This window comes from Lethenteron reissneri, chromosome 7 (genome assembly GCF_015708825.2).
Source record: "Lethenteron reissneri isolate LAM-NWPU_2019-01 chromosome 7, ASM1570882v1, whole genome shotgun sequence".
In the NCBI taxonomy this organism is placed as follows: Eukaryota; Metazoa; Chordata; class Hyperoartia; order Petromyzontiformes; family Petromyzontidae; genus Lethenteron; species Lethenteron reissneri.
In genome coordinates this window covers 8,811,809-8,837,317 of record NC_083785.1, presented here as the reverse complement: position 1 = coordinate 8,837,317, position 25,509 = coordinate 8,811,809, and the positions used below count along the sequence as shown (strand labels likewise).

At 45.5% G+C, this 25,509-nt stretch overlaps 1 protein-coding gene across 3 annotated transcripts in view; it reads right to left on the bottom strand.

The window, feature by feature from the left end:
• LOC133357308 (uncharacterized) overlaps window positions 1–25,509 on the bottom strand; it is a 261,278-nt gene that overhangs the window by 151,551 nt on the left and 84,218 nt on the right. For all 3 annotated transcript variants that reach the window (XM_061575192.1, XM_061575202.1, XM_061575210.1), the window contains 3 exons: window positions 17,398–17,466; window positions 13,069–13,107; window positions 10,668–10,790 (listed from right to left, as the gene is read on the bottom strand). In XM_061575192.1, coding sequence (XP_061431176.1) covers window positions 10,668–10,790; window positions 13,069–13,107; window positions 17,398–17,466 — 231 coding nt within the window. The remainder of the gene's footprint in view (window positions 1–10,667; window positions 10,791–13,068; window positions 13,108–17,397; window positions 17,467–25,509) is intronic.

Genomic DNA, 25,509 nt, shown 5'->3' with positions numbered 1-25,509 from the left:
GAACCCATGACCTCCTGTAAACCAGGAAAGGCAGTTAACATCTCTCCACCGCGGCACCCCACTCAGCACTGACATCTCCTTGGCAACCTTGCAGCTCGATGCCTACAACACCAGACTGGTGGTCACCCATCCGTGTACTTACCAGCCTCAACTTTGCTTAGCTTCTGAGATCCAAAACAATCGGGAGCATTTTGTGGTGATGTGGTTATGAGAAAAATGTTGATGTCGATCAACATCGCTTAAAAGATAGCGTTACAAAAATGAGCACCTTGATGATAAACTACTAGTGATGACACTATTATAACAACAACAAATCGGTACAAATAACTCTTGAGATTATATATATATATTTTTAACACATTACGCAAACTTTTAAAGGCTAAATATGCCGAACGCTTGCGTCACTCTCAAAAAGTTCAGAAGCAGTGCAGATATGCCAGACATGCCACATAAAGCATAAATATTGAACCCCACTTCAGCGATAACAGCTGTACACAAAATGCAATAACGTTCGGGATAAGGCCATTATGCAGCATCCGCGTGATGGGGGAGGAACCAAGCTGCCCGTGACAGGCTGCACACAGGACACCGTGGCAGGTTGGGTCGCTTTAATGAATAAATAAATCAGTTTTATCGAGCGGCCTCTCCAGACAGCGGCGAAATATCCCATAACACGGCTCCGATCATGAGCCACGGGCATGCAGTGGAAGGGGAGATGGGAGGCCTTCCCTCTCACTCATCACCACGGGGGTTACAAAATGCCATGGGTGTCACTCAAGGCTGGATTAAAGTGTACTCGCCAAGAGACCAATGTTGGATGCTGCCATGGCACAGTGGCTAGTACACTGTGATGCAGAGGTCGCCGGTTCGATTCGATCCCCTGGTGTGACAGTTGAAACATTGAACGCCTCCTCTGTCCACCTCCTCTGTCCACCTCTGTCCACCTCCTCTGTCCACCTCCTCTGTCCACCTCCTCTGTCCACCTCCTCTGTCCACCTCCTCTGTCCACCTCCTCTGTCCACCTCCTCTGTCCACCTCCTCTGTCCACCTCCTCTGTCCACCTCCTCTGTCCACCTCCTCTGTCCACTTCGTCAAGCCAGCGAGGAAGAATCGGCCAAATTTCATTAGCACTCCCACCTCTTCCAAGATGTCTAGCTAACGTGGAAGAGTAGGCAAAAACATTGCACTCTAGACAAGCTCTCCAAGAGCTCCTTCCAGTCAGAGTCAGAATCTTGCTTCATCCTGGACGAATGAGCTAGGAAGCTCTTATTTGCAGATGTCCAATATTCACAAACGTCAAATAATTGCGCGGAAGTCCTTCTGCCAGCGGTGGCGGTGAACGGGCAATTGCAGTGCTGCACCTTAACCCCCCGCTCCGCCCACATACCTTGAGCCCAAAGCCACAGAGACCTGGCTGGGGTTGAGGGGGCAGCGTAGCGACGGGAAGGGCACCACCTCCTCTTGCCGTCACCCACCCACTCTGGCATTCGCGTCTAAAGTCATCGGAGAGATAAGGCTTCCGCCCACGCCACTCCCCTTGACCTCGCCGCCCCGGCTGAAAAGGCAGGCTCATCTTCCCTACAAACTGTCACCGTCTGCAGCGAGCCTTGGGCCCCGAGTAACCTTAATCCATTTTTGATGTCTCGTGCACGTGCAATGGCGCGCTGCTAAAGTGTGTTATGCCACCGTGGGTTAGAAATAAATAACGATTGTACGTGACACTCGACTGCTGACCTAATCTAGGCACGATTTTTATTTATATATATGGATTTTTTTCTAAAAGGTCGGAGCTAAAAAGTCATTTAAAGTCATGGAAAAGACAAAATCTGCCAATGAACTGGGGAGTGAAGGCACCAGTGTGTGAATGCCTGTTGTAAGTACTACATTATCACTTATAAATAACAATTCCCTACACCCAGTGCAAATGATTTACCGTGAACACGTTGCGAAACAGCTACAGCTCAATTACATCTACCAGCTGCATTTGGAAGAAGCAATTTCAGTTCTAAATAATAATGCTGGCTGCATAGTGCAGTTCATGGGTGGCTCTAGGAAAAAAAATAAAAGGTTTAAAAAACAACCTCTCTTTGAAGGCACTGAGAAGAGAAACATGGTTATAGTTTCATAAAAATGGTGGTGAAGAAATAAAAAAAAAACGCTCCGAGGGATCCATTACGATAGCGGCTGCTTATTTCAGACAAAGATGTTCATGAAAAAACGTCGACCAATTAGTGATCAGACGAGATGTCCAATTTTGCCAAATGAGATTTCTTTTCCAAATTACTTAAATGGGCATGCCAAATAACAGTATTGTCCCCGGCACTGGCAGCCTATACTTATCTGCGAAACATACCACCTTGGCAAAATTCAAAAATTACTAAAATCGTGACTTCATATAAATGATTTCCAGCATACTGACAGACGAATGCCCGAGGTCACTTACAAAATGAGACTCTTCCTGTTTTTTCTAGTTCTCACCACCCGGTTGAAGGAATCATGAAACTTGGAGATAACCTTGCGTTGTTAAGAATGGTGCAAATACCCAAAGTAATAATGTACTTTTGGAAAATTTAATCAGCAGAAATATGAAATCAGCAGAAGAAAACATATTACGTATGGATCATAACTCCTGAAGGCCAAGCAGCCCATGGGCTGTATACAGATTACTTTTGCACAATGAAGATACAAAGATTCATGGAAGTATCTTCTTGGTTCTTTCGGTAAAGTCACGTAGAAGGGAAGTAATAAAATAATAAAAATAAAACATAAAACAATTCTCACGACGTTTCGGCCACAACGCAAGCAGCCGTCCTCAGGTGAAAACCGACTCTGTCGCCTCGACGGACCTGGTTTTCACCTGAGGACGGCTGCTTGCGTTGTGGCCGAAACGTCGTGAGAATTGTTTTATTATGTTTTATTTTTATTATTTTATTACTTCCCTTCTACGTGACTTTACCGAAAGAACCAAGAAGATGAATCCCTGCAGTCACGAAAGCTTTAAATCGAAATTCATGGAAGTACATTTAGTATGGGGATGGAACGACGCGTGTGTGGTTCGGGCAATGCACTATAAAGCCGATGACCAGGGTTCGAATATCTGAACTGGGAACCAGAACTTCCCCCCACCCCGCTGCATCCACCCCATAGTTTGTTGTCCTTACCTAGCACCTCCGATTAGCCTGGTTGATTTCTGTACGGTGAAAAAGAAGTTCAACATACATACACTAAAACGAATGTTTTATTTGACTAGGTAAGGCCCACTGAGCTAATTCTAGATTTGAAGCTTTCGTGACTGCAAGGATTCATACTCTTAGGTTTTTTCCGGTAAAGTCACGTAGGTAAAAATTTTAAATTAATAAAAGTAAAATAAAACAAATTAAAAAATTCACGACGTTTCGGAAGCAACACAAGCCTCCGTCTTCAGGTGGAATCGTCACAGCCACGACGAAGCGACCTGGCCAACAAATGATCGCTCAACGATGCGGCCTGTCACGTCGGCATTTTTAGCAGCCAAATACTCGAAACGCGCGTTTATTCGAAATGTGGAGCCGGAGGAAAAATCCAAACGACCACGGGGAGAACATGCAAACTCAAATTATACAAAAGAACCCCTCTTAACGACCACCACTGTTAACGACTAATCGCTTAACGAAGGGCTTCTATAGAGCCCAATGTGTAGTGTGTAGTGTATAGTAGTGTATAGTGTAGTGTATAGTAGTTTATAGTGTAGTGTATAGTGTAGTGTATGGATTCTGGCTTAACAATCATTGGAAGGACTTGATAAACCATTTCGGGTCTTAATTGATTGTGTTCACGCTTACGGTAACTTTCAGACCTCATTCCATTCTCTTTCTCTCCCCCCTCCTCCGTTCCGAGCATAGATGGGCTCGTCCGTCTGAACAACCGCCAGTTGCTGTCCGTGGGGCTAACGTTAAGAAAAAAACGCCACTTTTTTCAAACTATCTTGCTGTGGTTTTCACACCTGATGACGATTGCTTGTGTTGCAATCGAAACGTCGTGAGAATCTAATTGTTTTATTTGTATTATTTTATTATTTCCCTTCTAGGTGACTTTACCGAAAGAACCAAGAATATGAATCCCTGCAGTCACGAAAGCTTTAAATCGAAAATTAGAGGTCTCTTACGCATCTCTCCGTACATCCAGCTACCAAAATGACATTTCCATAAAATGTACTTACAAAGCAACCGTGGACTGTGACAGCCCATGTACCCTTGCTGTAAAAAAAACAAGAATCGCTTCGAAATGAAATCCGAACAAAAAAAAGTAATGGTGGTTTAAAGGCTCTGCCTGAAACCCATTCACGGATTTTCTTATTCAAATGACAGCTAGGCTCTCCAGAAAAATGTTGATTATAATATATTCGGCACACAATTGAAGGCTCTTTAGCACCCAATGGACTAAATGCTATTTCAGACATCCTCGTGGTTAAGCTTCATCGTGGACGTATGGACACATGTGCCTGCCTGATAATTATTTGACAGCAAGTTCATTAAATCTCCCTTTCCTCTGTCCACATAACACACCAAGGTTAGTCGAACGGCAGGTTGCGTGCGGTGGGCACAGACTGTTGGGGCAAGTGCTGTTAGCGAGCGCCTATGAAGGCCGGCACAGCACACGAGGCGGTGGGTGATCAACACCACGCCCGGCCGCCTCTTGATTCCCAGTGCTGTTGTTTACACACCGCACCAGGTACCCATTTGAGGCTGAGTCGACCAGGGAGAGGGCCAGGCCCGGTTCATAAATTCGTGACAAATTTTGACGGTGAGCTGAAATCGAACTCGGGTCGTCGGGTTCATAGTGCAGTGTGCGCTACGCATGTTTACCTCCGCGTTAAATGCGTACACAGGCAGGCAGTAGGGGCGCAAGGATACATCGAGTGAGCGATTCTTCAGCTCACCATAATAACGGCAGTGCTTGCACCAGGTGCGTAACATGCTCGTCGGCCGCGACGAGACTACGGCGCTAAGAGCAGTACCGGCCGAGGGGGGGGGGGGGGACACGTGGCAACCTTCGGATCGTCGTTGTGGCCGGTTTTCTATCAGGTGAGCCCGGAATAGAACGTAGCTTTACATTTAAGTTGTGTCCACATCAGATCACTTTTACGAGAGTCACAGTGCCAACCCCGCCAACCCCGCCCCCCGTCCCCCCACCATGTGACGGACAGACCGACGACGCAGCAAATTTCAAACGCTTTCAACCTTGCTTGCAAAGCGTGACAAAAGAGAGAGAGAGAGAGGAGTGATTCGTTAATCAAAATTGCGTCCCCGAATTACGGAAAGTGCGTGACACGCGATTCCTTTATACATGCCTGGCCAAGAATCGCACGTTAAAGGCTCGAAGGTCAACTCAGAGGTCAAGCGGGCGACACCGTTGGGAACGTAACACCAGCGCCTTATCTGGTGTTGCAAGAGCAGATCTTGGGACAAGGAACCTTGGTGCCGTCAGCAGTGGGGCAACGGGGCTCGCACCAAACACTTTCAAAAGGTGCTCTCAGAGATGATGAAATACGTTGATTAATTGCACACATATTAGCTCTGGGCCTCATTGCAAGAGTTCTGCGAAGAAAATCTTTCAAACGATTAGGAAAATAATTGGAACCACTCTTCACCCCTTCCCTGGAGCTCCCCCCCCCCCCGCGCCCATGTGGCTATAATGGATACTCTCAATTTTGTGAAGAAACAGCGACGAGGCAATGTTTCTCAAACGTTGCGGCAGGTTATGAGGGCCGTCACCGCGGCCGCGCCTCCAAACCAACGAGCCGTGCTGGTGCATGCCAATTAACACCAACAAATTACCAGCAATTAATTACCCAGCCGCCGCAGTTGAAACAATTGTGCGAGTTGCTTAAATGCCCCCCTCCCCTCCCCGCCCGCCCCCCCCCATCTTTGTCGATTGCAGCAATATTAATGGGGTACACCAGTCATCCGAACGGCAGGTTCATGTGTGGTGGGGTAAAGTGTGGGCACTTCAGCATCGTCCAAGACGTCTGGCCAGGTGTTGAAGAGTAGGCCAAGTACTCTCTGGATGGGGATCTCTAGCACAACAGTGGGCACAAGCGAGCAACTCCCAAGGGGCTGTAAATTTTACCCCTTTAATTCACGTCAATTAATTGCCCTGGAAAGCTTCACCGAGTCGCAAGATTAAAAAAGAAAAATTCTAATTTTCTTGCCGTGGATTTCACACCCGATGACGACTGCTTGTGTTGCAGTCGAAACGTCGTGAGAATTGTTATTGTTTAATATTTTTATTATTTTATCATTTCCCTTCTACGTGACTTTACCGAAAGAACCAAGAATATGAATCCCTGTAGTCACAAAAGGTTTAAATAAAAAAATTTCAGGAGGGTCTCTCTCCGCACCACGACACAAACCTTGGCCCAAACCCACGACTGAGCGTCTTTTGGCGTAATTGTGGGAGGAAAACCGGAGGACCCCCGATGAAACCCCACGCACCTAACCCCGCAGGCGGATTCAACTCGCGTACAGTCTCAGGACTAGCGAGTTAAGGTGTCCGTGTACCACGACTCATTGCTGGAATGCCGCCTGCTGTTTGCCGCCACCTCGCATGTCTACGACACACCTGGTGTTCCACTGGCGGTCACCCCATATCCAGGCGGTAACGAGGCAAAACCCTCCTTTATCATCCGTGATCCGGCAAGATTGGGGCGCGTTCGGTGTGATTTAGTCATCGGCTCGACAGCTTGACAATGTAATTGTGTGTAAAGTGTACAAAGTCAAAGGATGCAACTAAATTTGGTGGCCTGGCAAGAACTTACTCGTCCTTGTTAGGACATTGCGCTTCTGAAAAAAAAAAAAACATCGGCAATTCTTGATGCTGCGAATGCAGAGAAGGATTAACCTTTGAGGTATTTTTTTCTAAACACCGACTCAGCTGCAGCGAGATTTCTTAAACGCCTCCTTTGAATTCTGTGCCCAGACTCTATAATTTCAATGAACCATTGCATACAATAGCACTACATGCTTTTCCTTCAAACACCCTTTGTTGTCTGGACGTTGAGATAACCAATTTATTTCTCCCCCGTAAGTACCGTATTGTGCCTTTTGTTCTTTTGCAGAAAAAAAAATCCATCAGTGTGTAAAAATGAAAACCAAAACTATCGCTTTTTTTCTCTCTCTCTCTCCTAAACATACGCATATATACTTCGGTTTTTTTTACTTGCGTGTGTTCGTAAGATTTTTTTTTTTTACACTTCATTTGCATTCTCGGCAAAAGGTGATCTGGGATGAACACGACAGAGCCGGGGAGAAAAACTGTATCAATGAAATGTACTTCCACCATCCCCGCTGTGCGAGCATTTCTGTGCAGAAACACAGACGCGCGATTTTCACCGGGAAAAAAGAAAATTTGCCTTCCAGCACACGTTCAACTCCCACGCACGTAGAAGAACCCGTCGTATAAATTTCATCATTCTTCGCTTCATTAGACAACTTATAGACCCACCATGGAATTAGATGCCAATAAGACATCACTTACGAGATAACTGAAAGTGACAAAACCTATAGATATATATTTCTTAACGGTTACGCACTTTACATAATTTATGCGCCGCGCGTGCTCGCAAATGAGTGATTAAATTACAATGTGGCCGTTGTTGGATGCGGCCTCGCAAAGGTAAACAAATGTGAAAAGAAAGCAGATTAATAGGTTGTGATGCTCAGAATCAATTCGTGGAATTGGTTGTTTCCATGCCTAAATCACTCGCACCGATTTGGGGAGTATTTCAGGGAGGATTATATTTAGTACACAGTAAAACGCTTTCGGGGGTCAATAGCTCAACACAATAAGCCTGCTCTTAAGGGCTCCGTCCCCCGGCATTGTAAATTCTAGGTTGGAAATGTCAGCCATGTAGAACTGATGTGGCACATCGTGAATTCTAAGAACAAAGAGGATTTTTTTTGAGACAGCAAATCAATGCAGTGCCACACCGCGTCGATGCCCCCTGTTTGGCGTCGTCATCATCGTCATCATCAGCCATGATCTATCCACTGCTAGGCGCAGGCCTCGCCTAGCCGTCTCCACCGAGTTCCCTTTGCTCGACATCCACGGTTTATGCCCCCTATCAGGCCTGCTTCCTCCTTTGGTTGCTATTCTATTTCATCAAGGGACCTCCTTTGCCAGTACCAAAATATACTAATAGGGTTTTTCCCCCTTTTTTCTGGCAACAAAACTGACACCTTTTGCAAGGAATCATGCTTACATTAACCACAATACTTGCAGTCAAATGCAAACATCTCATTACTCTGGTAGTGCGTTGTCTTTGAACTGTGCGCCTTTTTAGCGTCATCTGGTCGAACACCATATGAGACGAGGCTCTAAAGAAAGCTGTCTCTGGTGTGGACCAATCAGTTTAAAAGACAATGCATAAATTATCAGAGTATTGTTTTTTGTTTGCATTTTACTGCAAGTATTGTGGTTAATGTAAGCATGATTCCTTGCAAAAGGTGTCAGTTTTGTTGCCAGAAAAAAGGGGAAACCCCTATTAGTGCTATTCCATTGTTAGCCTTGACCACTGGATTTCACCCTTTCTAGCAGAGTGTCCTGCCCAAGCTCACTCACTCCTCTCATCCTTGCGTTCTGCTTTCTGTCTCTCACTAATTCTTGAGCGTGCGCCTCTCCACGCTTGCTTGCGATACTTTTCAGCTCACGTTCTATTTTATTTCGTCAATGTCTGATACATCGTAGAAGGGGAGTCACAAAAGGAGACATGCTCGAGCCGAAGCTACAGACAGCGAGATTAGTGGCGCCTACTCTGAAAATAAGACGGCAGAACATATAAAGATATCAACCATCTCACATTTGTACGATTGTATGTTGAACTCCTTTTTCACCATACGTAGCCAACCCTGCTATTCGAACAACAGCATGTCTTGCTTAGCCATTCAATTCATTGTAAAGCCTTTGCACACTTGCACTGCGTTAATTTACAAAATTAATCATGGGAGCAAAAACCACACAGGTAAACAATAACGCATCACGTGGTTTGTTCAGTTTTCTCTTGGGCTCAACTGACGTGACCACAATGCAGTGCTCTCATTTGTCACCTTGCATTGGATGCGTTTGTTGCGTTTGTAGCAGCATCACCTTTTTTGTACTGTTTGTGCCTTAGCCATTCATGCCTGTAATCCCCATAGGTATCCCTACAGTGAAGAATTGTCTCTCAATCGGCTCACACTGGCTTATGTGAAGAGGGTAGGTATGTACGTATAATTATATTATCAGTCATACCTGGGCCCTATTTTACATAAATTACCATCTCATTTGTATAACACAATAACAATTAACAATTCTTTGTCAAGTAATTGCCGGATGAAGGAAGGTCCCCCCATTCCACATCGGTCATTGGGGGTTTCGTGACCACACTTCACCATGCTGGCCAATGTGAAGTTGGTTGAAATGGATGGAGGGGTCACGATTCGTTCAGATGTCACTCACCACTGACGTTTGCTGTGGACGGGAATTGAACTCAGTGCAGCTGCTCACCACCGCGCCACTGCTCCCCACTTGTGTATCGACCCACAAATCAAAGCAAAGTGACAGATTTAACAACTTCATACAGGGACGTCTACATACGCGAGAAGAGGGTAGGATTACGAACGCTAAACTAACCCCTGAACTTTCGATTTAAAGCTTTCATGACTACAGGGATTCATATTATTGGTTCTTTCGGTAAAGTCACATAGATGAACTCGTCTGTCTGAACACCCGCAAGTTGCTGTCAGTGGTGCTAACCTTAAGAAAAAAGCGCCACTTTTTTCAAATTTTCTTGGTGTTGTTTTCACACCTGATAATGATTGCTTGTGTTGCAATCGAAACGTCGTGAGAATTGTATTGTTTTATTTTTATTATTTTATTATTTCCTTCTACGTGACTTTACCGATAGAACCAAGAGTATAACCCCTGAAGGTTAGCACCTCTCCTGACATTGCCTCGTCAGGGACAAAATAGCTCAACATTCTGAGACACACTGGCTTAGAGAAGTAACTTTTTTAGACACGGGGGGGGGGGGGGTGCTGTATATTTCCCTCAAGCTACCTGCCTCAGCAAATCCTAGGCCAAGCCAGACTCTCCTAATCCACCATGCATAGCGAGAAATGCAAGATAGACTGAGTCGTGTAATGTGTGCGTATCAATTGAATATTAATCATTATTTATCTTAGAGAAATCCGATGAGCTATGAAGCTCTTTTTGACCCAAATGTTCAGTAAGGGCGGGTCAAAAAGTTACGACCACAAACAATAAATACACGATCAGAGTGCAAAGTATAGGAGAGGAAAGCAAATAAAAAAAGTAAAAGAGACAAAGTATAACAGGATCGGAGGTGCAGGACCGGTTCAGATAATCGTCACTGGTGTTGGTGGCCATGAGCAGGAATCAAACTTGGGTTGCCGGGTTCCTAGCGCAGTGCGGGCACTCCGATTGGCTACGTACGGTTCAATAGAAGTTCAACATACACACACACATACGCACGCACACACAGTTCTTTTCTGCGATGCCACCTTGGACGCGCACACAAGCATGTACCCCTGGCTCCTTGCGAAAAATGTGCCTCGTGCCCTCCTGCGGGGCCACCCGTCACAATAGCAAGACACGACGGGCAACTCTCCACAAAGGCAGAAGTGGGTTACCTGCAGCCCCCCACGGCAGGCGGGGATGCCAAGGGTCTCGAGCAGGATTGTGGCCAGGGCTCGGTTCTGCCGCTCCACATTCATGAGCCGCGCCTTTAGCGCCGAACACTGCTCCCTCGTAGCCTGGGTGGAAGACACGCACACACCGCCCCACCACAAACGTGCAGCTCGCATAAAAGAGGCAACTCGAGCAGCAGCAGCAGCAGCAGCAGCAGGTCCATCCAAACGTATTTCAATTTAATGCTATTGTTCGGCCTTTCAAGACCGCAGACAAGGCTTTCCCGTAAATGTTCTCCGCTCTCCTATAATTTCGCAGCAAAGTGCGCTGAACGTCGCATTTTCCTGTAAATACATATGGAAAAGAAAAAAAAATCCATTTTCTCTGGAGTGATTTCCCATATTCCCCGTACATTGTGCAATTCCTTGAAAAAAATAGGGTGGACATGTTCATTACTCTGTGTCAGTGTGCCCCCTATCTAATCTATACACATATGTCTGCTGCTCTCTTCGGGGGCCTTGAGAATGCTATGAAGATGTGGCGTGGTTGGAATGCTCGATAAACCAGAATGAAACTACCACCAGAGTTCGCACGCTTTTACGATACTTTCATTTAATACAGCGTCATTCGTGCTAATGGCATCCCATAATGCTTTACATTCATTATATATTTGGTCCGTATATTATTATATTATAAGAACAACATCCCACATCCAGCCACTACCAAGTAAATCAAAACTCTGCTCCTAAGAAAAATCCAAAATTAATAAACAAATCAAGAAATGGCACGAAAAGCAAAACAAACTAAAAAGTGATCACAACAAAGAAACGAGTCCATTAGGTCACATTCCAGACCACAATCCCGAGGTTTCTAAACCAGTAGTGGAGTGCCAACAAGTTACGACTCATTTATATTAATCGGTCCAATATGCAAAAAGTGATTACCTATTTTTAGCGGATGCCTGGACGAAAAGAAACGGCTTTCAGTTCAGATGTGAACAATGTGACGGAGCTGAATAGTCGGACGTGGAGCGGGAGGGCACTTGAGAAAGCTCGTCCACCGATGGTTTCAGGTTTTATATATTTTTTCGTGTGGAGAACAAAACCCAGCGAAGGTGAACGCAGAACCACGGGCAGGGGTTGTAAACTGCAAAGGCTGATTGTCAATGTGCGATTCGAGGTGTCCTCGGCCTTGATTTTCCGATTCGAGTGTTCTGAACGTCACTGGGGCGTGATTGCGCATGCGACTTCCCTGCAGCTACCGGCGATCAAGTCGCACTGGCCGCCGTCACGACCGGAATGAAGTCGCGGGCATGAAGTTGCCCGTGAACCGATGGGAAATGCGCCAAAGGCTATGCACGGCGGCGGCTCGCACCACGGCGGTTATTTACGCGCGGCATTATTCAGCGCACACTTAGCGCCGTGTCAAAGGGAACAATGCTTCAAGAGTTATTGCTTCCCGCGCAGCGATGCAGGGGATCTCGGTTTAGCCGTGACGTTGGGGGCTAAATCTTCAAAGCGAAGGAGATGAATGCTGGATATTTTTTTTTATTGAGGATGTTTAATTTCTTGGCGGTGCCAATGCGCAGAGGACCTTGCTGCTGCTGCTGTTGTTGTTGTTGTTTGCGGTGTTGAGGGATGTTTATTATGCACAAGGTCGCAGATGTACTCCCTTCATACCTTGCCTGAGGCACAACTGAACGAAGGCCAACAAGAGGCTCCAATGGACCACTTTAAACAATAATAGACCCGAGAGAATACGGAGGAATTTTAGCGCTCCGAGATATTTAACCAAAAGTAGATGACACAACCCTTTTTTTCAACAATGTAGCCATGAAGACAGCAACCAGAGAACATCTTTGAACATATTTCTGCCATGAATAAAGCACTACAGTTTTTTTAGGTTTATTTTATTTATTTCATATGTAAAGTGTGCTTGGAAAAAAACGATGCTTTTGTTACTCAATAGCGTTATATGCTTTTAGTATATTAAGAGTATGGCAAATTAAAACCATTACACCTTCTCCTGTGCTCTGTGTTTAAATCAGGGGTGATTTATCTCTGTAACATATATAAACAATTAGACAAAAAAAACATTGATTTTAAATAATGTAGCTATGGAGACGGTTTCCAATAAAACGTGTGAACTTATTTCTGCCACGTAAAATTGACCACCTTTTCTCAATATCTGATGCACTATTAAAATAAAACGCGAAAAGAAAAGAAAGATTTCCATTCGGATTGTGCCCGAGAAAAACAAACGCATCATCGTTTCTAACTGTACGGCGCTATTGCCTTTTCTTTCTTTTAAGATTCGGCAAATTACAACAATTGCACCTTCCCACTATTGCCTTCCAAGCCTCCATGTGCCGCGTGTCACAATCGTAGGTGTTCGATTGCTCACCTGCTGCGTCAACACAGCCTGCATGACCTGCTTGGACACCTGCGAGGTGGAGCGTGATGAGAGTCCGCGAGTGGAGAGGTTTGGGGGGGAGAGAGACAGGGGAAATCGGTGGGTGACAGCCAGACAGCCAGGTTAGCGAGCCGGGGGGGGGGGGGGGGGGGAGGACAGCGATAATAATGTCGAGCCGGAGAGAGAGATAGAGAGAATTGCAAATTGAGGTATAGAATGTTTGGCAAATTAAAGAAATGCGAATGGGAAGAGAGCATAACTGGGGAGGGAGAGAAAGAGAGAGCGCGCCATGTAAAATCCATTAAAAGTTACTCAAGCATTTGACAAAAAAATGTGTTAAGACAACATTCGTTTTACATTAATTCCCAGGAGTGTAACAATCGGCCAGGCCCAATGAGACCATTAAAATGTCGTTACGGTAACCTTTCAACTCCCCCCCCCCCGTCCCCGCAGAATCTCCAGGGAGACGCTGCGCAAGCGGCTGAGCTGGGCTATGAAGAGCGACGACAGGTTTTCTATTAAAATCTTACTCGCCGGAGATCCGGCGAATACCAAAAGGGGAGAGGAGAAGGAAAAAAAAACACGGACAAAAAAAAATCAATTTCACTCTCAACTTTGCACCATTTAGCAATGTCAAGAAATCTGATCAACCCTCCCCTCTTTCTCTTCTTCCAACTAAACCCCCACACCAGACCCCAAGAGCCTCAGCTGCCAAATTCACCCATCCCTCTCTTCAACTCTGCCCCCGCGTGATATGGGGATTACAAGCATCGAGCAGGTGGTGGCAGGGCACTGATGTGATGCGAGTTGAAAAATGTTTCAACCGCGCACAATAGTCCGCGTGATTTTGATTATAGTAGCGCCGTGATGTATACGGGGTGTGTGTCGAACTCGATGTGCTTTAATAGATTTTCTTTTTTTTAGACATACACACACACACACACACGAGATTAGCAAGGGTGTCTCGGTTGAAAATGTTGATAAAATATCCTTCTGCGGTAAGTAGAGAATTCATCTTCTTGGTTCTTTCGGTAAAGTGACGTAGAATGGAAATAATACAAATGAAACATTATTATGTTTAATTTTTAATATTTTATTATTTCCATTCTACGTGACTTTACCGAAAGAACCAAGAAAATGAATCCCTGCAGTCACGAAAGCTTTAAATCGAAAAGTAGAGAATTGTTTAAAAAATGAAAAGGGTCATGGGACCTCCCTTGCCAGTATCAAAATATAAGAATAGGTTTTCCCCTTTCTGACAATAAAACATTTGTGTTAAGATGTTAAAACGCCAAACTGAAACCTTTTGCAAGGAATCATGTCTGCATTAACAGCATATACTCGTGGTGAAAATACAAAACAAATCATGCTCTGACAGTATATGCATTGTCTTTGAAACTGATTGGTCCCCGCCAGAGACAGCTTTCTTTAGAGCCTAGTCTCAAACAGCGTTAGATCAGAGGACGCCAAAAGGCGAACAGCACAAAGACATTGCCTCTGCTGTGGGCCAATCAGTTTCAAAGACAATGCATATACTGTCAGAGCATGTTGTTTTTTTGCATGTTCACCACAATTATTTGTGGTTAATGCAGACATGATTCCTTGCAAAAGGTTTCAGCTTGGTGTTTTAACATCTTAACACAACTGTTTGTTTCATTGCCAGAAAGGGTAAAAACATATTCTTAATGAAAAGGGTATTGTGTTTTTGCATCGCGTGTTGCTGTAAACTTCTAAACCTGCCTCGATTGGATTTCTGTACAAAAAAATAGCTTTGTGGCTCATCGGATTCCTCCAGTACAAATACATATTCGGATTCCGATTTGAAAAAAGGCTAAACCTACGTGAAAATGACTTAATATTTGAGAGCGCTTTAGATATCGCGATGTCTTGTTGGTCCACCGCCTCACGTTCGTTGATAGGAAACGGAAAAAAAACACCGCATACCGTTAACAATGGCCACGATCGCGCCCGACAAATGTCAGACGTGTCACGCCAACGGTGGCGGCGCTTTCTTGGGCCCCGTGGTTCAAAGGAAAACATTGAACGTGTTCAGTGTCACGCTTCTTCTGCTGCTGCTGCTGCTTCCCCTAAAGCCTTCGTAATGCCCCCCCACCCCCTCGTTCCCTGTCAATGGTGAAATCCCTGAAGAGCTTTCTTGCGAATACGCGGCTCTCTCGCGAACGCCTTTTTACCGAGCCGTTATGACTCGGCTTATGGCGAACGCGATGCGATTTTTATGCCTCTCATCTTGTTTTACATATAAATAGCTACAATAAGCCTACGGGCAAATCACCCGCAATGATACGCAGCATCCGAGCACCATCCACCTTCAAGCAACACCTCAAGGCTCTCACCTGGTTCAGGCTCTCACCTGTTCAGGCCCTCACCTGGTTCAACAAACTCTCATCTATTCAGGCTCTCGCCTGGTTCAGGCTCTCACCTGTCCAGGCTCTCACCTAGTTCAGGATCTCACTTGTTCCAGGCCGCCACCTGATTCAGGCTCTCACTTGGTTGAGCCTCTCAGCCAGTTCAGGCTAAACGTAATAGGCCTCGGCTTATTTGTGAATATACAACTACATATTCGTAGACTTGTCATTTACCAAATATTCACACTCATACAATTTGTAGTGCAGTATGGAATTTGACTGTTCTATATTATAAATGAATTTCATGGAGAGTAGAGAGGAAAACGTCCCCTGAAAAAAACTGCAATACCCGAAACACACCCGGTGAAAGCCCCTGAAATTGAATGAAAATGGAGCCAGATATTCCTTTAATTGTTAACAAGTAGATTTCACCGAGTGAAAAGTTGCAGAGAGTCAGCAGTAAGTTCACGGCAAAAAAGTATTGTTCACTCCTTTCAGGTTTTTAATGTGCCGCGCTGACAGCTGAAAGTTTTTCAGAAATAACGTGTTTTTTTTTTGCCAACCAAATGTTAGCCTTATTTTGATGCCCCTTTAATACTGAATCCGATTCTCTGCCGTGTTTGCTGCCTTTGCCACGTATTGTTTGGAGCGGCGTCCGACGTTTCGCTTCACGTAACTAGGATATTTTTTTGGGGGGGGGGAAGAATTTGAGTTCCTGATGATGCACCCAGGGCATGAAGCGCGGCTTCACTCGTCGTGCCAAAAGGACACACGGCGGGACACCTCGGAGATCCGTTCAAGCGCAACCTGAAACACCGATGCAAGATTTCATTTCACTTCCTCACGACAGCCCCACTTGTCAATCCATTGTTGGATAAAGGCCGTCGCACACCGTGGCAGTCGTGGTGGTCATGTGACCATACTTCGTGAAGAATGGGGAGGCCCGGGACCGGCTCAGATACCACTCTCCGCCGATGTTGGCCGCGGCCGGGAATCAAATTCACACCGCCAATTTCATTTGTGAGCCGCTGAGCTCTGCGGCTATGGTAGATAACTTTTTTGTTTTTCATTTGCCTTCAGAAATGTTGCATTCATAGGTCGCTTGCTTAACCCCTTCCCGTTCCGAGACGTCTGCAAGTTGCAGGGCGGGTGTCCCGTTTACCGCTGAATCTCCTAACGCGCAAGCGGTTATTAGCGTAAATTTTATTCAGAGAGGCATTCACGGTTGTTTCTTTTTTTTAAACATTGTACTCAGTGCAGAGAACTGCAGCGTTAGCTGGCGTGAAACAGTGCCACACGCCCTCGCACGTGGCCTTGTGGGTGCCTTTGCACGTCTTCCGACCCGCACCGATAACGTTTTTTTTGACAATTGGTTTTTTACCCTTCTATCTGGCAACAAAACCGACACCTTTTTTTACAAGGAGTCTAGTTTGCATAGACCACAATACCTGTAGTCATAATACAAACAAAAAACATAACTCTGATAATGTATGCACTGTCCTTGAAGTTGATTGGTCCACACCCGAGACAGCCTTCCTTAGAGCCTAGTCTCACATGGGTTGGACCAGATGACCCATGACGTACACGACGAATCGGAAGAAAAACCGATGGACGCACATGTACGTCATCAGAATGGGAAAGGATCGATTGACTCGGCAACTCTAAAGTGCCTCACATCAACTTGTCGTCTCCACCAATTCGACGTGCCTGCTGCAACCGGTACCAAGGGGACCCCCCCTGCAGCCGTTGCCATGAGAACCCCCCCCCCCCGCAACCGTTGCCAAGGGGACCCCTCCCCCAGTGGGCAGCTGTCCCTGTGCACCATCCTGGAAGTGGGCGTTATTCGTCTGCCAGTCACCAAACAACTTGGGTGGGGCATCGAAAAAATGGTGATGTTTGCAGCAGCCTCTAAAAACGTGCGATGGCGTTTCACGTGCGCTGAGGGGTGATATACCTCATCAAGGCAGCAGCTGTAGTGCTCACGCTGGGCTGAATTTTCAAGCGCTAGTGCACAGTTCTGTGCCTGAAAAGAAAAGAGAGAAAGAAAACACAACAGGTTATGAACACGGCAGATGTTAAGACAAAGAGATACCCTGCAGCGGAGTGGAATAATGAGGTTCATCTACATCACCACCCAGGATGATTTAAGTATATATATAATTGCTATTAACTTATTAGAGATGATCTTATATTTGAGAGGGCGTGAGTGTGTGTCTTAGGAAAGTGGCAGATTGCAGCGTCAAATGTCACACCCTAGCAAACATTTACATGGCACGGTGGCCATTGTACTTGAAGTCCTTTTCCCTTCCTCCATGATGTGAGGTTGCCACCCTTGGCCATTCCTGTCCATTCGCATGAACACACCCAGGTAAAGGTGCAGCCCTGCAATCGCTCTCGCCCACGCCACTGTCGGCAGAACGGGTCTCCACTCGGGGGAGCTCTAGAGAGGCCTCTCTGGAGCGTATCCTTGGTCCACACTTCCAAGGTGGCTAGATGCTGGCCAGACGCCTCGGATGAGGTCAGAGTACGCACACTTTACCCTACTCTTTACACCACCACAACACGGACAGCCAATTGACAAACTAATAATTATCAATAATGCCAATGCCCCGTATTTACTCAGGGAAGTCTCCTTACTGAGTCTCAGAGTTATTTAGAAATTTGCGGAGTATTTGACTGCTTTCAATGTCCACGTGATAAGCCACTTCGTTGAGTTATGATTTGTGGCCAGGTTCACTTCTAAAATATATCTTTATAGCTCAGTGGGACTTACCTGGTAAAATAAAAATGGTTTAGTCGTTTAATAGTTTATTTTTCAGGTGGGTCTTGCAACATGTGGATTTTTGGTTAATTCCATGAAGGAGTATTCATGTGGGAGGACACTGACAGAATCTCGATAAATGGGTAACATCCAAAGCTGCTATGAATTTCCACATGATAAGCCACTTCGTTGATCTATCATTTGTGGCCAGTTCTGAAAAATAATCTAATAGCTCAGTGGGCCTTACATGGTAAAATAAATAGATTTTTTTTTCAATTTGCTTATTTTTCCCATACTTTGCACTCCTATTGTGTTTTCATATTGTTCGTTGCTGTAACGTTCTAACCCGCCCCTACTAGACATCTGTGAAAATAGCTTAATAGCTCATCGGATTCCTCCAGTTTCAACGAATATTCTGATTCAAGAATCCACTGGCTGTACTTCCATTCCATGGCCACCTTGCAGCCCAAATCTTTAAACATCTGGTATTTGATATTACCAGGTAGTCTTCCATCGAATTACTAACCAGGCACAACCCTGCTTTAAATTTCAAGATCTGACGAGATTGGGCATTTTGGCAAAAGCGAGGCTCAATCTTGTCAGAAGTGCCCTGATTAGATGACACCTATGACCAGACCAAAGAACCAGATGGCGCTCCGTGCTACAAAAAAGTATTTTCAGCACATACCAATCATGTTTGATGCATACATGAAATAATGAGACTGTGTTTGACAGTGGTGTGCAGGGCCAAATAACAAACGAAAAACTGACCACATTATTAATTCACAATGCCTTATTTAAATAAGAGCATAATTCTGTTATCAGGCAATGCTAATGGTAAATGTGTATATTTTTTCACTTTAGTCAGAGCTGTAATATGTCAAATTCAGTTCACACCCAACATTTGTTATATTTGTGCAGTCATTAAAGCGATCAGGCTGATACCATGAAATGGCCATACCCAGCTACACTTGAAATGCGGGATTAAACACAGAGCCCCGATTTCAACCCGATGTTTTGCAATTTGCGCTGGGCTCCGTGGCTTGAATCGACCGCTTGAATCCTCGAGTCGCCGAGCGCACGGGCCCAGGGCACACCCTGGCACCACCTGCGATGAGCCGAAAAACGTTCGTGGCACAGGCCGGCAGCACGACGCGAATTCGGCAGCACCGTGACGTGGCCCAGTTTAGTCGTACGTACGCATATATTCTAGATTTGAAGCTTTCGTGACTGCAAGGATTCATATTCTTAGGTTTTTTCGGTAAAGTCACGACGTTTCGGAGGCAACAGACGGAAGCTTGTGTTGCCTCCGAAACGTCGTGATTTTTATTTTATTTTACTTTTATTAATTTTAATTTTTTACCTACGTGACTTTACCGAAAAAACCTAAGAATATGTATGTTGAACTTCCTTTGCGCCGTGCGTAGCCAACCGTGCTAATCGGAGGTGCGATTGGCACGTTAGTCGTCTCCAGCAGCAACTCGGGATAACTGCCGGGGCCTCTAGTCAGCCTTCAATGAGTTGGGGGGGGAGGGGTTTACTCATCCTAGTTTTCTTCCCTCCTCCCCAATCATCGTCTGTAGCTTCCTTCCCCGAAACGATTCATGCCGCCGACTCTCTGCTCCTCTTCAAGGAGTACAGACCCATACGGCGGTGAGTACGACTGAATTGACACTGGTGAGACTAGGCCATGAAGAAGGCCGTCTCTGGTGTAGGCCAATCAGTTGCAAAGACAATGACGTGTGTTACACAGAGCACGTTTGTTTGCATGTTCTGCCACAAGTACCTGTGTGCGTAACGCAGACTTGATTCCTTGCTAAAGGTTTCTATTTGGTGTTTGTGACCATCTTAACACAACTCCTGTTTTATTGCCAGAAAGGGGTAAAACCTGTTATTGTTTTCATACGAGTGACTTGTTTGACGATGCCACTCACTTCAAATGGGTGACCGCATAAAGTCACGAGCACTGACCGATTTAAGAAAAGCGTGAGCATTTTAAGTGACGGAGGAGCCACTGGGTCGTCTCGACAAGTAAACTCTCCGGTCTGGGCTTGTGGACTAATCCATCCACTTGTGATTTGTTTTTTTATCATCCACCACATATAATTTGAAAGGCTGTATGCTAGGAGAAAAAAAAAAAACTTCCCACAATATTAAAGTATCTGTTGCGAATAACCGCAGCCTGCCCAAGCTTGTCTAAATGAGCATTATTCTTATTCCATTATCAAACAGATGCTCTGTGGAAACTGAATTCCCCGTGCTATTTTACCGTGGGCTGCCGCGTGATTGTGGATCTCTTTCCTTTGGTTTCCTTGCACATCTTAAAGAATCTTTTTAAAGAGTTGAATAGCAAAAAAAATAAAAGATTCCCTCCAGCCGTGATGCACAATGTTGTCCTGGCTGCTATCAGTCAGTTACCTCCCTCACCTTGAGAGAGCCAGGTCTTCAAAGCCGACTTAAGTCCGCTTGTAAAGCCTGAGCTACTTGATTTCGTGTGGACTCTAAATGACGCAGCTTGGCACTGCACCCCCCCCCCCCCCAGCTCTACCCAACGCGCAGACATGAGCGCATTGTGAGAGCGAGACTTGGATAGCAAGAAAAGCTGCACTGTTCCCATTACTTTGCTGCCACGATGGCCCACGGATATTCCCTGATGCCCAGCTAATCCACAAAAGAGAGATTAATCCGGCCCTGTGTTATATTTGATAAGAGCGAATGCTTAACTTCTATTAATGCCAAATGTCCTTGTGTTCGTTAAGGGTTTACACTATGATGTTATTGGTGTTGGACCGATGCATCAGTTCGTCAATTATTAAGCTCACGATATGCACATTGGACCACGCGTGTGTGAATCTACGTCTTTTGATTTATGTGCGCTGTATATAATGAGTTAACATCACCTAGTCCGGACCTCCGCTGGCAACCTAAAGAAACTTCAAAGACTACAAAACAACCTAGCACGCGTCGTCATTGCCCACACTCATCCCCGTCTCGACTCACTAGCTTGTCTACGTGCTCTCAACTGGCTCCCCATCGCCAGTAGGGTCATATACAAGACCGTCTGCCTCTGCCACAATGCCTTCATATCCGCCTGCCCGCCGTACCTCTCTTCATTATTGACAACTTGCAGCTCAGCACACGGCAGATGCCTGCGCAGCGCGACTCACGACCTCCTCTCGATACCAAGATCCAGGATGGTCATGTCTACACGCCGCTTCTCGGTGGCAGCCCCAACAGTCTGGAACGCCATCACCCCTCTGCACATTCGCAGCATCACCTCAATCGCCTCCTTCAAGAGACACTTAAAAACTCACCTCTACAATCATGCTTTTGAGCGACTCTGAGCTTGGCTCCGTGCCTCTGAGTTGCGGCCACTATGTCTGCAAATTTGCGCGCGTTACAAATTGAACTATTATTATTATTACCCCTGCAGGCACTAGAGGCGCTACCATTCACCGGGTTAGGTGACATGGTTATTCTTAGCTTTTCGAGATTTAATTCTGATTCCGGACCAGGTGACGTGGTTTTATTCTTTCTGACGACGCTTAACAACGGTCTTAAGTGAAAAGGTCTTGTATCCAATCGCGACAAAAGTTCCTCGTGAGAATCGTTTTTCACTTCACCGGCGCAAACCACAACAATAATCGCTCGTGCGCTAAACGATCTTCCATCACGTTGCAATTTCATGTCTCCATGTAGTCCTCCCCACTCGCACTAACGCCTTTCCCGTCCCAAACTCCCCATCGCCACCCATAATCAATTCACTCGTCTCATTTCCATCTTCGTTTATTCCACGCATCGTCGCCACCACCTCATTTTACACACATAACCCAAAAGGCGTCCTCTGGTCGAGCACCAATTGAAACGAGGCTCAAAAGAAAGCTGTCTCTGGTGTGGAACAATCAGTTTCAAAGACAATGCATATATATCAGAGCGTGTTTTTTGTTTGCATTCTGACCACAAGTTTTGTGGTTAATGCAGACATGATTCCTTGTAAAATGTTTCAGTTTGGTGTTTTAACATCTTAACACCTCGATTTAAAGCTTTCGTGACTGCAGGGATTCATCTTCTTAATAATAAAATACACAGTGTATTTTATTACGTGTATTTTATTATGTTTAATTTTTATTATTTTATTATTTCCCTTATACGTGACTTTACCGAAAGAACCAAGAATATCTTGACACCTGTTTTGTTGCCAGAAAAAAAGGGGAAAACTTATTCTCATATTTCATTAACTTAACAAAAAAATCATTTTACGAGGTAAGGCCCACTCAGCTGTTTCGCTCTTTTTCAGAAGCTACCTGTCTATCACAACGAAGTGGCTTATCATCGTACGGAAATACATTGCAGTCAAATACTCAAAACGCGTGTTTTCTAAATCTGTAGGGAAAACCCCGGACGCCGCCGAGGAAAACCCACGCAACCACGTGGAGAACACGCAAACGCCAAATATACAGCAGCAGGCATTAGTGTAGGGATCGAACCCACGACCTCCTGTAGACCAGGCGAGGTAGCTAACATCTCCTAGCCACCGTGGTGATGATGAGGGAGAGACACGCAAACTCCAAATATACAGCAAGCATCAGGGTAGGGATCGAACCCACGACCTCCTGTAGACCAGGCGAGGTAGCTAACATCTCCTAGCCACCGTGGTGATGATGAGGGAGAGACACGCAAACTCCAAATATACAGCAGGCATCAGGGTAGGGATCGAACCCACAACCTCCTGTATACCAGGCGAGGTAGCTAACATCTCCTAGCCACTGTGGTGATGGCGAGAGAGAGACACGCAAACTCCAAATATACAGCAGGCGTCAGGGTAGGGATCGAATTCACGACCTCCTGTATACCAGGCGAGGTAGCTAACATATCCTAGCCACTGTGGTGATGACGAGAGAGAGACACGCAAACTCCAATTATACAGCAGGCATCAGGGTCGGGATCGAACCCACGACCTCCTGTAGACCAGGCAAGGTAGCTAACATCTCCTAGCCACCGTGGTGATGAGGGAGAGACACGCAAACTCCAAATATACAGCAGGCATCAGGGTAGGGATCGAATCCACAACCTCCTGTATACCAGGCGAGGTAGCTAACATCTCCTAGCCACCGTGGTGATGACGAGAGAGAGACACGCAAACTCCAAATATACAGCAGGCATCAGGGTCGGGATCGAATCCACAACCTCCTGTATACCAGGCGAGGTGGTTAACATCTCCTAGCCACCGCAGCTTCCTAACCGTCAGGGCCTATGGTCAACCTTCAACCGTTGTGGAGTGGGTGCGGCACGGGGGGGGGGTTACTCACACTATGTTGCTGCCCCTATAGTCTGAATCTCCCTTCCCCCAGCCACTCGTGCTGCCCACTCCCTGGGCCTGTTGGGTTTTGTTGTGGTCTCGTCTCAAGAACCTACCTCCTCTTTTCCTCGGCCGATGAGGGACCGCATCTCTCCGTAGAATGGATGTGCTCACCGTTTTTAGCTGCGCTCATATTAATCTTCTTGGTTCTTTCGGTAAAGTCACGTAGAAGGGAAGTAATAAAATAATAAAAAATAAAACATAATAAAATAATTATCACGACGTTTTCGGCCACAACGCAAGCAGCCGTACTCAGGTGAAGACTAGGTCTGTCGGGGAGACAGCGACCAGGTCTCCCCGACAGACCTGGTCTGAGGACGGCTGCTTGCGTTGTGGCCGAAAGGTCGTAATAATTATTTTATTATGTTTATTTTTATTATTTTATTACTTCCCTTCTACGTGACTTTACCGAAAGAACCAAGAAGATGAATCCCTGCAGTCACTAAAGCTTTAAATCGAAACATATTAATCTTGTGCATACATCCATCCAACTGTTTTTGTGTTCTAAGAAATGGCACATCTGAATGGGACCTCACGTGGATTTAAATAAGGCATTTGAATGAATGATTTAAATTTTGACCGAATCATTATTGGGGAATTTATGCAGCCTGTTACCCTCCCCAAAAATTCGGATATCCTCAGCGTTTGTCTAAATTCTGAATACAGGATGCAACAATACAAATACACACCCACAAAAAATAAACCTGACACATTTCCTCTTAAAAATAAATGTTGCAGCAAACGTATAATGTCGCGCGAGCGAGCGAGCTGCGCATCGTCGCAGCGGCAGGGGCAGCGTTAAACATAACGGGGACCCCCGTGATTCGGTGGCAATAACTGACAAAGTTTTTCGTCGTAAACTGTTAATAAAAAAACTTCTAGGTCATTAACCATACCGATGCACATTTTGCATGGCCGCATAATTCAATGAAAAACGCAACGATCCAGGAGAGGTTGTCAAAAATGCGATATCACGCGCCGAAATAGGAACAAAAACTAAAATGCATTCTCTATTTTCTTGGTTCTTTCGGTAAAGTCACGTAGAAGGGAGATAATAAAATAATAAAAATAAAACATAATAAAATAATACAATTCTCACGACGCTTCGGCCACAACGCAAGCAGCCGTCCTCAGGTGAAGAACAGGTCTGTCGGAAAGCTTGGTGGTGTTCATTCAGACGCTGTCTTTCCGACAGACCTGTTCTTCACCCGAGGACGGCTGCTTGCGTTGTGGCCGAAACGTCGTGAGAATTATATTATTATGTTTAATTTTTATTATTTTATTATCCCCCTTCTACGTGACTTTACCGAAAGAACCAAAAAAGATGAATCCCTGCAGTCACGAAAGCTTTAAATTGCATTCTCTATTTTGCGTTTTTGTTTTTTCACCTTGCCCAACATTGTGGGGCGACGTTGCTTTTTAAACTAAATGAACGATGTAGCTCGAAGGGGGGTGACTCCACCTCACTGCACCTGCTCACGCGACAGTTCATTAACCTCTTCTTATTCTTAGGTTTAAAATAAAATAAAAATCACGACGTTTCGGAGGCAACACAAGCTTCCGTCTTCAGGTGGTACCGTTACTTGATACAGCTGTAGTGGCTGTGACGGTACCACCTGAAGACGGAAGCTTGTGTTGCCTCCGAAACGTCGTGATTTTTATTTAATTTTACTTTTAATGTTTTTTTACCTACGTGACTTTACCGAAAAAACCTAAGAATATCAATCATTGCAGTCACGAAAGCTTCAAATCTAGAATTAACCTCTTCTTTTCGGCACGGGGCGCTGTTCCTCGGCGGTGCGCCTGACACGCGGTTAAGACCGAGTCGGAGATGTCAATTTATCTGACAAGCGACGGCCACGTGCATTTTTTGCCAACCCCTTTCAATAGATCCCGGCAAACCCGCAGCCAAGCGTTGGTGACTGAGGCCACCCTCACACGCCGCC